This window comes from Lepisma saccharinum, chromosome 16 (assembly GCF_977018435.1).
Source record: "Lepisma saccharinum chromosome 16, izLepSacc3.1, whole genome shotgun sequence".
In the NCBI taxonomy this organism is placed as follows: Eukaryota; Metazoa; Arthropoda; class Insecta; order Zygentoma; family Lepismatidae; genus Lepisma; species Lepisma saccharinum.
The window spans coordinates 49,343,894-49,359,937 of NC_139244.1; the positions used below are offsets into that span (position 1 = coordinate 49,343,894).

A 16,044-nucleotide genomic window follows, 5' to 3' on the forward strand; every position below is an offset into this window, starting at 1 on the left:
ACCGTGCTGATTTGGTCAACTGTTAAGTATGATTTTTAAACCTGTGTGTTTCATTATACAAATTACAGAAATAAAACATGAAATTTACTGGGATAACTGACAACACAAAATCACTGTAAATGAAAAAAAAAAAAAAAAGATTGCAAATTTTTTTTTTTTATGTGGGTTTAGTTCAAAAGAAACTGTGAAGCTGGAATCAGTAGCGGTCATGCATTCCCCATGCCGAAGATCTACGAAGAATGCCGAATGCTCCCTTTCCCTTGCCGAGACACGGACATTGATGGTCGTCTACTGGTCCACGACGAGGAAACACGTCTCGCGGTTTTTACAACAGCCCTTAGAAGTAGATATGCGACTACCTAAGAATAGTTTGAATGAAACTGTAAAAATAAATTGACGACATAAACTCAGTTAATACTTCTACTTTGTAAGGGAATGACTCATTCCCTTCATTCCATGGGTAGAGTAAGATTCTTCATTCATATTGGGCATGAAATACAGCAGTTTCGAATTCATGCACCAGTTAACTGAAACTGCCCCAGACCTCACACCTTGCAGGGTCTCGCAACAGCAGCACTGAAATTGGCACACAGTATCTACCACATGCTCACAACACTGCTAATACAAGGCTATTAACTAAAGCCGCATATTAATGGTGAATAAAATATCAAAATTTCGGTACAAAAACTGGGCATATTTCGGGCTAAAAAGCAGTATATAAAATGGCATTTTGGGTTTAAAATGTTGAATATAACCTTAAATTTGATTTTAAAAACTACACTTATTACACAAACTAAAGCTTTCCCTTCTGATAGTGCACTTATGTAGTTATGAGAGCATTAAGTTTATTCTGGTGTTCATTTTTGCTTCTCAAATATTTAGAACAGAATTAATCAATTTTCCGCAATTTGCGTAACTCTCACGATAGTTCAGATTCCAGAAAGTATTGCTGCAGTAAATAAGAGTTTAAGTAAGAGTTTATTTCGCATTTTGCAGATCATTTCGCACCTTACACCTTTCAAAAAAATAAAAAATAAATAAAACATTGTAGTATGTTATTTCATATTTCCGTCAAAAACTAAATGTGCATGCTTCTATTTATAACAAATTATGTTGTTATTACTCGATAAACAGTACATTAATAAACAGTACTCCAAGAGCAGAAAATTTAATTGACATCTATTAGTACAGGAAATGGTAAAAGACTACAAACAGTTGGTGGTCACAATAAATTCTCATTTCCTGAGTTTTTAGTTGCTTTTTTACATACATAAAAAATAAATAATCAAGGGTCCCATGTAATAACTCTAATTAGATCTTGTTTCATTCTATCCAGGTGTATGGAAAAAGATGTATTTATGTCTCTGATTGTTGCCAAGTGAAATTTACGAAGATGCATCCTTGCTTTTGGAACTTCTGCTATGTTAGTTAATGCCTGAAAGAAAAAAAAAATCAAATTACAACAAATTTAAACTAGGGATGGTCCGATATAAACATTTGGCCTAAACCAATAAATTAATTGATTGATTGATTTGCTGAATTTTACTTCGTTTTTCTGCCACTATTGGCTAATCGCAAAGATGAGGGTGAATTGTGATATGATGAAAGGACAATCACTAACACACAAAGACAGCACGTAACACACACCCCACGGAGGATATACTGGCTGTAAGTCTAGATGCCAGAGCCTTGCTAGTCTGCTGCTAAATACAGTCCAGGGTGTACTACATGGAAGGGAGTTTAACATTTGGGTGTCCACACAAAGGGTCACCCCTTTTCATACTGCCCACACCAATAAAGAACCAAACAGTTTGTTAACCTCCATAATTAATGTATATAGCCAGCTTTAAGGAAACAAACTAAATATTTAGACTTTATTTTAGAAAACCAGGGTATATGAATTATATCTATAGTCATAAAAATACACTCCGTGGCAAAAAAGAATCGCCCCCTAATAATAAAGTGTAAAAATTTTCTTGCACTGTTGGAACTGTTTCACTAAGCATTGTCATCCTTTAAGTCAATTTAGTTTCCTCCAAAATATCAACGTTCTTTCTATTGTTTCAAGTACGTTTACAGCAGTTTTCATCTTTACTTATTCTAAAACAATGAATTGTTGGCACCTTTTAACAACGGATTTTCACACTTTATCCAAATTTATTCTCCTGAATCTCAAATTTCTGCATTGTTCGAAGTATCTTGAAACCAGTTTGGGAGCATCCATCTTTACTTGTTGAAAATCCATTGTTAAAAGGTGCCAACAATAGTCGACCAATCCTCATTGTTGGAAAATAAGTAAAGATGGGTGCCCCCAAACTCCCGTAAACGTGAATGAAACCGTGCAGATATTTGAGATTGGGAAGATCAATAAATTTGGATAAAGTTTGAAAATTCATTGTTATAAGGTGCCAACAATGGAGGAGCAAGATTCATTGTGGAGAACAAGTAAAGATGGATACTCCCAAACTGGTTTCAACATACTTCAAACAATGCAGAAAGTTTTTTTTTTATATATAAATGTATATTCGGTTGTAGCTTTTCTGCTATGCACCAGTTACATTTGTTTTACATTTTATAATTTTACAATTTCATAATTTTATAATATAATATTTTCTCTCACAATATAGTTTTTAAGTACATATATTATTTTCTTCGTTGGGTTCCTCAAAAGTGTTGACAAGGCGTATGGGACATTATATCCTGCTTCTTTTAGGTCTCTAAAGAAATAATCACGTGTAGTTGCATTAAGATGACATTCAAATATAATATGATCAGCTGTTCCTTCAGTTGCACCACACTGACAGATTGGGGATTGTACAATCTTCCTAGTGTACAAGTCTTTAGGGGCTAGGGTGTAATTTAGCCGACATCTAAGAAGACTTGTTAAAGAGTTTCTTGAAAGGTTAATGTCTTGATACCAAGGTTCTTTAGGTATAAGTGGTTGCATTGAATAATATTTTTTTCCCATTAGTCTTCCCTGTAATTGTCCATTGTTTCTGCCAACTTTTCAACAATTCTGTTTTAGCATGCGACTCTAGCGATTTTGCAGAAAATTTGATCCGAAAGTTGAGATTCGGAAGAAGAATAAATTTGGATAAAGTGTGAAAATCCATTGTTAAAAGATACCAACAATGGAAGAGCTAGCTTCATTGTTTTAGAATAAGTAAAGATGGATGCCCCCAAACTGCTGTAAATGTACTTGAAACAATAGAAAGAAAGTTGATATTTTGAAGGAATAAACAATTTAATCAACTAATCACTTTCTTTGTTGATTTCTTCAATATTACCTTCATTGTTAGAGTAAATAAAATATCAGAAAATGTTAAAATTACGTACAGTATGTACAATTGTCAAAATAATTACGAAAAAAATAAAACACTACTTGAAAGAAAATATTAGATTTTATTACTAGGAGGCAATTCTTTTTTGCCACGAAGTGTAATACCAAAATTGTAGAATTTTGCACTTTTGTACTTATATTTATTTGTATTTATTGAAGTGTGACTCTGTGATTAACTTGGGGATTGTCAGTGTCACAAGGGATGTTTGGGATGTAGCAAATTATGCAATGCAAGAGGTTTCCATTTTATAACTTAATTTGGCCTGTTATGTCAAGTAGAGGAAAGATGAGGAATGTCAGAGTGAAGTTCTCTTCTCTCCACACTTACCTAGACCTGACCATGATGAAGATCCATGTAAAGTCCTGGGTTCAAGGTGCATCTTACTGGGGCATCTCACACCTTAAGTTATACGCCGCCTCGAACTTCCACGATCCCGCACCCACTATACTTGATGAATTCTTACTAAGAACCGAGAGTGAGTTTCATGCGGGACGTTTTATACTGTTTTCCATATCCTTTGTTTCTGACCCCTCAACAAGAGGTCAAAGCCTCTATCCTCCATGGAAAGTCCCCAGAGGAAGTTAGGCCGGGATTACATATGCAGCGGTATGCAGCTAAGAGAATGAACCTATTCTCTGTGGAATGCAGTATTGTTGCTGAATGGTCGGGTCATTGGTCAGAGTGGAGAGAGGTAGAAAAGTAGAGCTTATCCAGATTTCACTCGGTAGCCTTCTTCATTATATATATGTATATATCTGATCGGTATCAACAATGTTTCCAATAAACCCATAAGCTTATATCAGCCAATAGAGCACCAATTAATCTGTTCCATCTGTACTATTTATGTACGACTGTTTGGTTTTGACATATCTTAAATTATTGTAAGTGCAGCATTTATGTGAATATGAAATTTGCCTAATGGTTAACACACACTGAAAAAGATCAGGGACCGATGTTAAATAATGCAGTGAACCATATTGAGTGAAACTTACCCTAATTGCATTAAATTGCAACTCAATGCTGTAACTATCCCTAGAAAGGTCTACAAGTGGATCCATTAGATTTAACTGCACAGATCGCAGTTTTGCAGGTGTCGTGTGGGTGATGAACATGACGGCAGCTGCTACTTTTGCTCTTACTTCACGAATCTAAAAAAAAGAAAAACAGAGTGGTAATTAAAGGCAATCTTCTGTTTAATCCTCCGTTAGACACATGGGGGTACAGATGTCCCCAATCGATATTCATTGTGAGATTGCAACACAGAAGATGCTGTTTCTTTTCAGAACTTTCACAGTATAATTTGATGATAATATTGTCATTATCAATAGCAATGAAAATGTCCAGTTCACACTGCACGAGAAAGAGTGCTTCAGGATTAACACTGGAATAGACTATTACGTAGTCTTGTTGTTGTTATCTTAATTTGAGAAAGGCTCTTTCGCAGCTTATTTGTGTAAGAGGGATTGCAGGGAGATTGTTATAAACCTTATACAGTTCAGTAATAAAACTGTATGCACACTCGATGCAGTTGTTGCATCTTTTACTTGCACTATGGTCAAAAGTAACACATACTCTACAGTTCTCGTGGACAAGTGATTTACTAATATGTTGTATGTAAGACGAAAAATACGAAAAAAAAATCTGTTCTGAAAAAAATGAATGACCCAATTTACCCCATCAAAAGAGACCCGAATTACCTCAAATTACATTGTTCAACAAATGCAGTCAGTGCATACTGGTTCCATACTAGAGAGAGATCTGTTCAATAAACTTATTTACTTATGTATACGGATATAAGGGTACAAATTTGTTGAACTTTAAATATTACTAAAACAATTGATTAAAAAGCTTAAGTTTGAACATATAAACCTTACAGTTGTTGGTTTTTCACAAGTGTTATAGAATGCAACCAACAAAGAAGGCAGATCCACCTCAGCTGACACCCTTCCTGGACTAGTAGTATGAAGTTTTCATATCTCTAGGGAGGTGAGAGCTTAATATTGAAACTGAAATGAAATACTTGTGTTTGGTTTGCCAGTTATAAGCATGTAAATTCAAAACGACCTGAATTCCCCTGTGACTCGATTTTCCATGGTCTACCATAGTGAAATATAGTAATATTTTATAAAAAAATCCACACAAACAATAATTCCACATATAAAGCATTTTTTCATGTTACGTGTGACAGCACTATTCGCGATTAAAATTATCCGATATGCCATCTGGTGGGATTTTCCAGAACTACTCTGTGTAGGATAGGAAGTCTTTCAAAGCATGGGAAATGTTCGAAAGAGTAACATCTACTGTCCAGTTTTTTTGCTCTAAATCATTTTGTGGGTCAGGACAAGTAAAAAGTTTCCATGTGTTGCCACCCCGTGGATTCAACAAAATGAAATGTGTAAATAAATCAGGGAAGATTGGCATGGGGAAATAACATTGAAATGTGGCAAGAAAAGTAGGAAGAATGCACGAGTCTTCTTCACTTTATTTTCTGAAAGATGATTCTATTACCATGAAAGTAAAGTTTGAAATTGTTCTTTATGATTAACACTTTTTTTTTTCAAAAACAATGTATTATGTATGAAATTTGCTAACAGGTGCAAGTAGATTAAGTGCGAAGATGAAAATAGTTTGAGAATTAATTAATTAATGTATCTGTAATCATAAAGGTGACCAGAAAAAGAAAATCGACATGCTAATGTTGTTCTTTCATTCAGTAAGCGCTTTTTCACTGAGGAGAGCCTCAATGAAATGGTGAATTTTTTTATCATAATCTTGTGTTATTATTAAACCAGTCTGCCTTTTTGGTGGAATAACTGCAATGATATGTTTCCATTTTTCTCCTGCCCAAGCTTTGCAAATTCTGGTGAACCTGACGTGTAGATGAAACAGCACTGCTGTGAAGAGTGCGTATACATTAGTTTCATCTGTTTTTTTTCGTGTTATTTTTATCTAACATAATTAAATGCTTCGTTCTCATCACAGCTTCACCTTCGTTAGAGTTCCTGGAATTCACATTGCGTTCGCAATATTTAAAAATACCGCGTAATTTAAACATTTTTTCCATACCACCCATGACAACACACTGTTATTACGTACTACTACTGAATGTAAACAAAGCTTTATCCTACATAGAGCAGCCATATTGGAAGCAACTCTAGCGCTCAGGTGGTAATTTTAATCGCGGATACTCGACCTCTCTTATTTCTGGCCTGCGTGTAAAGGAGATGCGCTCACCTAGCCCTCATCATGTCACACTTTTGTCTTAACTCTTATGCTGCTACCTGACCGAGCAAGAATAGTTTTAGTGCATCCATTTCTTTGTAAACAGACCTAAATAATCATGTAGTAGGCCGCTAATACTTTCACAGGGCCAGTATATACGGCAAGACTGTAGGGACAGACTGAACGCTAACACGACTCAAGTGAAATTTTGTAAATACAAGGGCGGAAAGTGACTGATAGAAATACTGGGATGTTGCAGCAATTGCCTTATCGATGGCACTGTCCAGTCCATGCGAGCTACCTTTGTATACTCACCCCCCCCCCTCCCCGATAATTAATTACTAATGCTTTGGAGTAATTGTTTCTGTTCAGTAGGCGGCAGGGCACTCAGTCTTACTTTGCTGTTTATAAGTCCAAGAAGGAACAGAAAAGAAAAGGTTTATTCACCACTGCTTTATCTGTGACCGATTGTGAGCAGTAAGTGGGGGAGGTGCCGAGACGAGAGGATGCACTGGGATTTTGCCTGGTGTCCTGGTGGGCCAGTTCAGCCCTGGTTATAGCATGAGTCTGGAAACTATTGCCACACTTCATACTGTACTCTACTTACAAGTATAATGTAGTAATGTATTTTACGAATTTACTACTTAAAAGGAGTTAACCTGCAATTAGAAAGCATGAATAAATACAATTATATTACACATACGACGGGAGAGTGAAAAGTTTTGAGCTTCCTTTTGGAAGGAGTGATACTAGGTAGTTAAAATTTTGGAGGATGTAAGGTTTAAGTTTTAGGACACTCTGTGCGAACTATTATGAAATTCTGTTTTCTTCTATATTTTTGTCAGATTGAAAATGAATGAAGTGTCAGAGAAGAGAGTGCCCAACAGGGCTGTGATTCGGTACCTCTGTCGGAAAGGCCTCACTGCACAGGCTGCTTTGGTCGAGTGTGGCTTCACTGCACTTCCCCATCCACCTTATTCCCCCGACCTGCCCCCTTCACATTTTCATCTTTTCCCTGCAATGAAGAATTCACTTCGAGGACATTACTTCCACATGGACGAAGGTGGTCATTCAGTGGTGTGAGACTCAGGACAAATCATTCTACCAGATGACTGTAAACAAATTGCAGCACAGAATGCATAAGTGCATTGTTCTGGGGGGGGGGGGGGTGATTATAGAGATTATGTGATTATGTACAGAAATCATAATGATAAACTGTAGCTCAAACACCCCTTCCCTGTGAGGCTCAAAACTTTTAACTCTCCCCTCGTACATTCATATGGAATTACTAGGGTCACTATTTATATTTTGAGCCTTGGCAACACTGATTGAAGTTAGGCGCAATTTGACGTTTTGCACGGAATCGTCTGGCATTATTGACCATAACGTACTTCAAATGTTTTGTCAGTATCTTCATTTGTGTTGTTTATGTTGCCTTGGAGATTGCACGACAACAATAAGATGGAATTAACTCGTGAACATTTTCGTGCGATGATTTTTTATGATTTTCGACGTGGATTATCAAGACAAGAGTGCATCGATCAACTTACTTCCACATTTGGCGATGAAGCCCCATACTTTGCCACTGTGAAACGCTGGTATAACGAATTTAATCGTGGCCGCCATTCGCTCACCGACGAGATTCGCGAAGGTCGTCCAAAATCAGTTGTTGTTCAAGAAAACATTGATGCTGTGTAAAACCTAATACTGCAAGATCGTCATGTGACATACTGTGAGATTGAGGCAACCATAGGCATTAGTTCCACCAGCATATATAAAATATTACATGATCATTTAGCTGTGAGAAAGGTATGTTCTCGTGGGATCCCACACAATTTGACAAAAACTCAAAAAGACGCTCGCATCAATTGGTGCAAACAAATGCTCAATAAATACAATCGTGATGCTTCAAAAGACGTATATAAGATTTTAACAGTTGACGAATCATGGATATATGCATATGAGCCGGAACGTAAACAGCAGTCGACTGTATGGGTGTTTCAAGATGAACCCAATCCAACAAAAGTTGTTTGCGCTCGAAGCACATCGAAACAAATGGTCGCCTGTTTTTTTCGGGAAAACGGGTCATGTGGCGACTGTGCCTTTAGAGGAACGTAGAACGGTCAACTCTGAATGGTACACAACAATTTTTTTGCCAGAGGTCTTCGGTCAAATACGGAAAACAAACAAACGCCGTCAGACCATTCTTCATCAAGACAATGCCAGCTGTCACACATCTCGTCTAACAACCGACTTTATGAACAGTCAAAAAATCGAATTGATGGGTCATCTGCTGTACAGTCCTGATTTGGCACCCAATGACTTCTTCTTGTTCCCGAATGTCAAGAATAAATTGCGTGGACAATGATTTTCGTCGGCGGAAGATGCAGTTGATGCGTTCAAAAACCATATTATGGAGGTGTCTCAAGAAGATTGGAAAAACTGCTTTGACAAATCGTTCGAACGAATGCAAAAGTGTATTGACCATAAAGGAGAATACTTCGAAAAACAATAAAGCAGTTTTCAATGCCAAATTTCTGTTTTTTCATTGTAAGGCTCAAAATATAAATAGTGACCCTTGTATTAACATTAGAATCTGATTCAAGATTAATTTAAACGAAAGTAAAAGTGTCTACTTACGGGATCAGCAAGATGAACCAGAAGGTATTTTAGCAAATCCAACTGAGAAGCTAAAATCTTTCCTTTGGGATTCACACACAAATCTGCGATGCAAGTGGCTGCCCCAGCTCTAACATCAGCGAGAGGATGTCTCAGAAGCCTGGTGAAGATCTGCAAGCCATGCATGTACGTTGCAGAGACATTCTCTCTCTCTAGGCAGAAGTGAAGTACTTCAAGCATAACAGCCTTCAAATTTAAGAAAAAAATATTAAGTAATCAATAAAAAAAATGGAAAAATACAATAAATTTAAATATTTGCAAAGTATATCCACATATACAGTGCTTTCTTCTGGCAATATGTAACAGTATGACACGCCAATACCTTTTTTATAGGTAAGATGAAAACCAATTACATTTTATTTTATAACGAAAGAAATGTGTTTGTGACTAGCTACATGATACACAAACATCTATTATTTACTTGGCTGTACAGAGTGTTGAAAACAGTGTGGCAAGGGAGAGAAGTGGTAAGAGATTGGACAAAGGGACTAATAGTTCCCATATTCAAGGAGGGGGACAGAAAGGAATGTAAGAACTACAGAGGAATAACACTTATGTGCCACTCAGCAAAAGATGTATGAGAAAATATTAGAGAAAATAATAAGGGAAGTAACAGAGCTGAACGTGAGAGAGCAACAGTATGGATTTAGAAGAGGCAGATCAACAGTAGATCTGATATTCACCATAAGGCAATTACAGGAAAGGCACTGAGAGTATGAAATGATTTGATTATGGCATTCCTAGATATAGAAAAGGCATACGATAGCATGGGCAAAACAAATATTTGGAAGGCTCTAAGAGAGAAAGGAGTTGAGGAAGAGATAGTGTGTAGAGTGCAGAGCACATACAAGGCCAACCAGAGCTGTGTGAAGACAACAATGGGAAGCATACCATGCCCTGTTCGATTAAGAAATATTGACCCTGGCAGACCTTGTCAGCTCCTGCTCAGAAATGTGTAGAATAAGCTTTCTACAGGAAATGGTAAGAACACTGGCCTTTGGCAAGAGGTGACGAGAGGCCAAGCGAGGGTTTAAATAGGTGCACATGAGAGCGACACGAGGTCTTTTAATCTGGAATCATCAGAGAAGCAGGAGCTACTGGTCTTATTTCTAAACCGAACAGGGTAAGCTAGTCTACACCCATTCTGCCATTTGCATTGCTCACTTCAGTCTAGAAACGAATCATGAGTCTATTTTAATGAATAGTTAGATATTTGTACCTGCCCGTTCAGGGCTGTCTCTACCATCAACTATTACTAATAGTACATCCCTATTTAAGATCTCCGCGTTCAGAGGAACGCTACGTGGTTTGAGATGCGTGGGTTTTTCATCCATTTTTACGGAAATGTGATGAAAAATTAGAGCAACGTGGTTCTTTTGGAAATGAAAGCGTCATGCCTTGTTTTCCTAAACAGACATGAAAATTGAAAGGGTAGGCTGCGGAATTTTTTCATTTATTTCACTCTGAAATAAATGAAAATTGAAATGCATTAATATCATGTTAGACTTGTTTTTTCGCGGATTTTTTTTCCTAATTGGGGGTTAATTTTTTTTAAAATAAGGTACGTCACCATTGTTGGTAATGCCTTATGTCATTTACTGAGTTGGAGGACGAGCTTGATACCACATTGGATAGGCTCATCATTCTCGCCAATAATGCTGTTGGTCCGTGTTTTGATGTGGAGGGCCTACCTTGTGCCTTATCCACCCCAATCAGAAGTCCTCCAATAACTAGAAGTCGCGCACACGCGCAGGCTCACTTTCAAATTGATAATCGTCCCACAGTTCTTGTGGACCCACCCACCATGGCTCAACTACCTTTTGTTCATCTCTTCCTGTTCGAGAGCATTCAGTTTCAGGGTGCCTCGGGGGAGGATGTTACTAAATTCATAGATCGTTTCGAAAGTGCGGCGATTCTGAACAATTGGGACGAGACGAAAAAACGGCAATTATTCCCGGCGTTGTTATGTGGGCCAGCCCTCTGCTGGTTTAATGCAATTAGCCAGCAACCAGGCGTCAATTTAGTCAGCTATGAGGACGTCAAGAAAAAACTTATTGAAGAATTCACAGGCTCCCTTGATCAGCTGCAGATCGAGGAGCAGATCAGATATCGGTTCCACAGGGACGATGAACCGGTATCATCTTATGTTAGGGACAAGCAGACCCTCTTGTTTAAGATGGACCCTAACATGGCTGTGAATAAGCAGCTTAAATACATAAACGCAGGTCTTCAACCGGAATTTATCAGGGAGATATAAAAAAAAAGGTAAAGTGCTCCCCTGTGCATAGCACCACGCCATGAAGGCATATAGGGGGTGTGGGGGTAACGCTCCACACTTTCTTGATCCGGTCATGAGTGGGGGTGATGTGATCAGCATCACGCCCCTTACCGCCTTTACCCCCCAGGGTTTCCCCCAGGTACCCATGTTATTCGACGCTGGGTGGGCGCCGGGGCCGCTTTCAACCTTAGAAAAGTTCCCGGATTTGAACCGGCCGGGGATCGAACCCGGGACCTTGAGCATGGTAGTCAGAATTCAGTTCCGGAGCTTTTGAAAGACCTCAAGGAATATGAAAAAGCAAAGTTCCTTATGCGCCGTAGAACGGTGCAAGAGCTCTTGCATTCGGCTCAAAAGGAAACTCTTTTTCCGTCTTCTGCTGAGTTGCGCATTCCTCACCAGAACCCCGTAGTTAGCACTATGGCGGTTGCTCCGGAATCAGCACATCGGGCTAATCAAGACATGACTAATCAGCTGCAAGCTTTGCAAGCTGAATTGGACCTTGTCAAAAGACAACAAACGTCTCTCCCAACTTCAGAACCGTCTGCTGTAGAAGCTTTGGCTAAGCAGGTTAGCAACCTAGCGTTAAAAGTCGAGGAAGTTATACAGTCACATGATCACGAAAATTTTCAAACTGTAGGCCAAAATTATCAAAGGGGTAATTTTAATCACAATCGTGGTTCAAACAACAGACGAGGCTTTCAGGGCAGGGGAAGTAGAGGCTACCGTTCAAACAATGGCCGGTTTCAGAATCGTTCCAATTTTCAGCGTGGCCGGGGGCGAGGTTCGCCAGTCCCCCGCGGTCGTCCCGATCAAGGAGACCGGCGTGGCCCACAACTTTGTTATAAATGTGGTTTTCCTAATCACCACCAAGAATTTTGTCTTCAAAATCCAGAAGATTTAAACGCCAATTAACCGCAAGTAATGGAGACATACCTGCGGGCAGTAAAAAGATTTTAGTCTACTTTCCCGTCTGAAGATCTCATTTATGTACATGCCAATCTAAATGGGGAACGTCAAAGGTTTATTGTCGATTGTGGGAGCCAAATAAGTGTAACAAGTGATAAGGGTATTCCTGCCCATGCTAGGAGATTTAAAATCAACACTCTAGTTAAAGGTGTCACGAATAATTGTTTAACAATTAAAGAAATTGTACTTTTAGATTTTTCTCTAAATGGCTTTACATTTAGGCACCCCTTAAGGGTGATACAAGATTTTGGTCATAATACCATCCTTGGTAATGATTTTCTCAAAGCCCAAAATGCAACTTTAGATTTTGAAAGCAATAAATTGGCTTTGAGCAGATTTGGCACTCCCCTACGCAACCGCATTCGGTTTGAATCGAAGAAAGCTTTTGATGTTTCCGTTAAATTGGCAGGTTTGCTGGTACATACTGTTGAACCTGAATACATGGCCTCTAAACGAATTGTGAAACCAAGATCACATTTGTGCATCCCTTTAAAATTAGTCAATACAGCAAATCAGAATTTAACTTTACTTGATCCGGATGCAAATTTTCAGGCTAAATCTGGCATAATGGTACCAAGGTCGATACTCAACCCTGCCACACAACTTGTTTGGGTATCCAACCCTTTGAATTATAGAATTGTAATTCGCAATGGTACTCGAATCGGTGGCGCAGAATCTTGTGAGTTGGCAACGGTGGATCAGGAAAATAGTTCTGTAGCAGTTAATTTAACAAAGGAAGAATCAGAAAACGACGATATCCCACAAGTGGATATATCCAAATTTGACATTAATCCTCAATTGGAGGAACATGAGAAAAATCAACTTTTAGAGCTTTTGTTAAAATACAAAAATGTTTTCAGTTGGTCCGAGAATGACATGGGCCTTGCCACCAATTACAAACACAGGATAAAGCTTTCTGATCCTACTCCGTTCCATAAGCAGCAATATCCGATCCCGGTACATTTGCGAACAGAGATAAAGAAACAAATTGAGACTTTGAAAAAACAGGGAATAATCCGGGATAGTACAAGTCCTTATAACTCACCAGTTATTCTTGTGAAAAAGCGTGACGGAAGTTACCGTTTTATTCAAGACGGTCGCTTTTTGAATAAACGCTCTGTGTTCGATGCGATGGCCATGCCTTCCATTCAGTCTATCTTGCACGATATGGGGGGAAAGCAGTACTATTCTAGTGCCGATTTACGTTCAGGATTCTTTCAGATACCATTAACCGAAGACAGTAAACAGTACACAGCCTTCTCTATTCCCAACCTAGGTCATTTTGAATTTAATGTTTTAAGTCAGGGTCATATTACTTCTCCAGCAGCGATGAATCGAACACTTCAATTGGCTTGTAGCGGAATGCAAAGTGATAACTTCGCATTTTATATGGATGATTTATTTACCTGGGGCCATACCTTTAATGAAATGTTGACAACACTGGAAAAATTGTTTCAGTGTCTACAAAACGCTGGCTTGAAAATTTCTCCACACAAATGTAAATTTGGTTATTTTGAGATACTCGCCCTTGGACATTTGGTGGGGCGTTATGGCCTACGCTTGAGTGACCGTATTATTTCTTCTATTAAGACTTACCGCACCCCCTCCACCACAAAACAAGTTAAACGATTTTTAGGTTTATGTTCATATGTCCGTAGATACGTCCCATCCTTTTCAGAGAAGGCCCAACTTCTCCAGTCCCTTTTGGGCAAAGGCAAAAAAATTTGTATGGGGGGAGGACCAAGAAACAGCTTTTACAAACTTAAAACACGCTTTAATAACTGCCCCAGTTTTGCTACACTATGACTCTTCTAAAGAAACACGCGTCTACTGTGATGCAAGTCTGAAAGGCCTTGGTGCTATTTTAACACAGCCAAATGCAAATAATGATTTCCTTCCTGTAGCATATGCAAGTCGAACACTCAAAAAAGGGGAAGAAAAATTGTCCATCATGGAACTAGAACTATCAGCGGTTCTGTATGCCCTCAAAACCTGTAGTTTTTTTTTAATTGGGAAACATTTCGAAATTGTAACAGATAATAAAGCAGTCAGTTATTTGCGTACCACCCGTAATTTGAGTTCGAAGCTCTCGCGGTGGAGTGCAGAGCTTGATTCATACGACTTCACGGTCGTTCATTGTAAATCTACACAAAATATTTCCGACGCTATTAGCAGGGAATCAACCATCCCCCCGGACGACGAATCGCCAGAATTGGGCGAACCTCGTATATTTCTCCTCCAGGATGAATCAATAGATGTGGGAAAACACCAGCACGACGACTCATTTTTTTCAGAAATCATAAAAGTTTTGGAGGGGGCAGATGACGCCCAATCCCCCTTCGAAAGACAGGCTTTTTATTATGTGCTGGAAAAATGGTCTTTTATACAGGAACCATAAGATGGGTGGGGGAAGTAAGAAATTACTTTGTATACCTAAGTCCTTACGTCATACTGTAGTTGAACAATTACATTCTCACCCGTATGGTGGTGGTCATTTAGGGTTTACTAAAACATATTACAATGCGCTCAATTGCATATATTTTCCCTATATGAAACGTTTTATACAGGACAAATGTCGCCAGTGCCTATCTTGTCAAACAAACAAGCGCCCTACGGGGTTGCCACAAGGTGAACTCCAGACCTTTCCAAGCTGTCGCCCTTTTGAACGCCTAGCTATAGATTTCGCGGGACCGTTCCCTCCCAGTGGCCCAAATAAATGTAAATATATTTTATCATGCATGGACTTTGGTACCCGATATATGATTGCTGCTCCTGTGGTCGATACCACTGCTCAAACGGCTGCTAACTTTCTCTAGGAGCACATAATATTAAGATTTGGTTGTCCGAAAACTCTCAACAGTGATAGGGGTGGCTCATTTAATTCCTCTGTATTTAAAGAACTTAGTGCTAAACTCGGTATTCAGTTAAAATTTGTTACTGCATATCACCATAATACTTTCGGTTTAGAGGAACGAGGTATCGGTATTTTGCAAAGTATAATTAAGCATTTTGTAACCCCGAAACATGATGACTGGATTACCTATCTACAACCAGCTGTGTTTAATGTTACACGCGGCGACTCCAGTCGTTTTAGTCCGTTTTACCTCATGCATGGGTTCGAAGCCCGTCTGCCCTGGGAAAGTATGCTTCACGCAGATCCCTGCGAAAATAGTGCGAACACAGACAAACTTGAAAGGCTAAACAAGGCACGAGACGCAGCTCAAGAAAATTTACGTAAACGATTTGAGTCCCAAAAGAAGTATATGACAGACGTCATCAAGCAACAAGTTACGCTCCTGGTGAATTGGTATTATTATATAACCCCACTCAGAAGGCAAATACGGCTAAGTGCTTTTCAGGTGTTTATTTTGGGCCCGCGGTAATAGTAAGAAAGGAAAATAGCAATGCCTATTTAGTGGAATATGAAAATAAGCGCGTCAAGATTGTGTCCGATTTAATAGCTGTACAAAGGTTAAAACGCTATCACCGCCCTTCAGGGGGTGAGGAAGAAACGAATATCGTATCTCTTCAAGAGGAAGATTTCGAACCAGTAAC

General features: G+C 38.8%; 1 protein-coding gene across 2 annotated transcripts in view; it reads right to left on the reverse strand.

The window, feature by feature from the left end:
• Nucleotides 1-1,152: 1,152 nt before the first annotated feature.
• LOC146000069 (radial spoke head 14 homolog) overlaps nt 1,153-16,044 on the reverse strand; it is a 54,887-nt gene continuing 39,995 nt past the window's right edge. For both annotated transcript variants that reach the window (XM_083137395.1, XM_083137394.1), the window contains exons 6-8: nt 9,207-9,431; nt 4,334-4,489; nt 1,153-1,435 (exon numbers count right to left, since the gene is read on the reverse strand). In XM_083137395.1, coding sequence (XP_082993521.1) covers nt 1,286-1,435; nt 4,334-4,489; nt 9,207-9,431 — 531 coding nt within the window. In that variant the 3' untranslated portion in view covers nt 1,153-1,285. The remainder of the gene's footprint in view (nt 1,436-4,333; nt 4,490-9,206; nt 9,432-16,044) is intronic.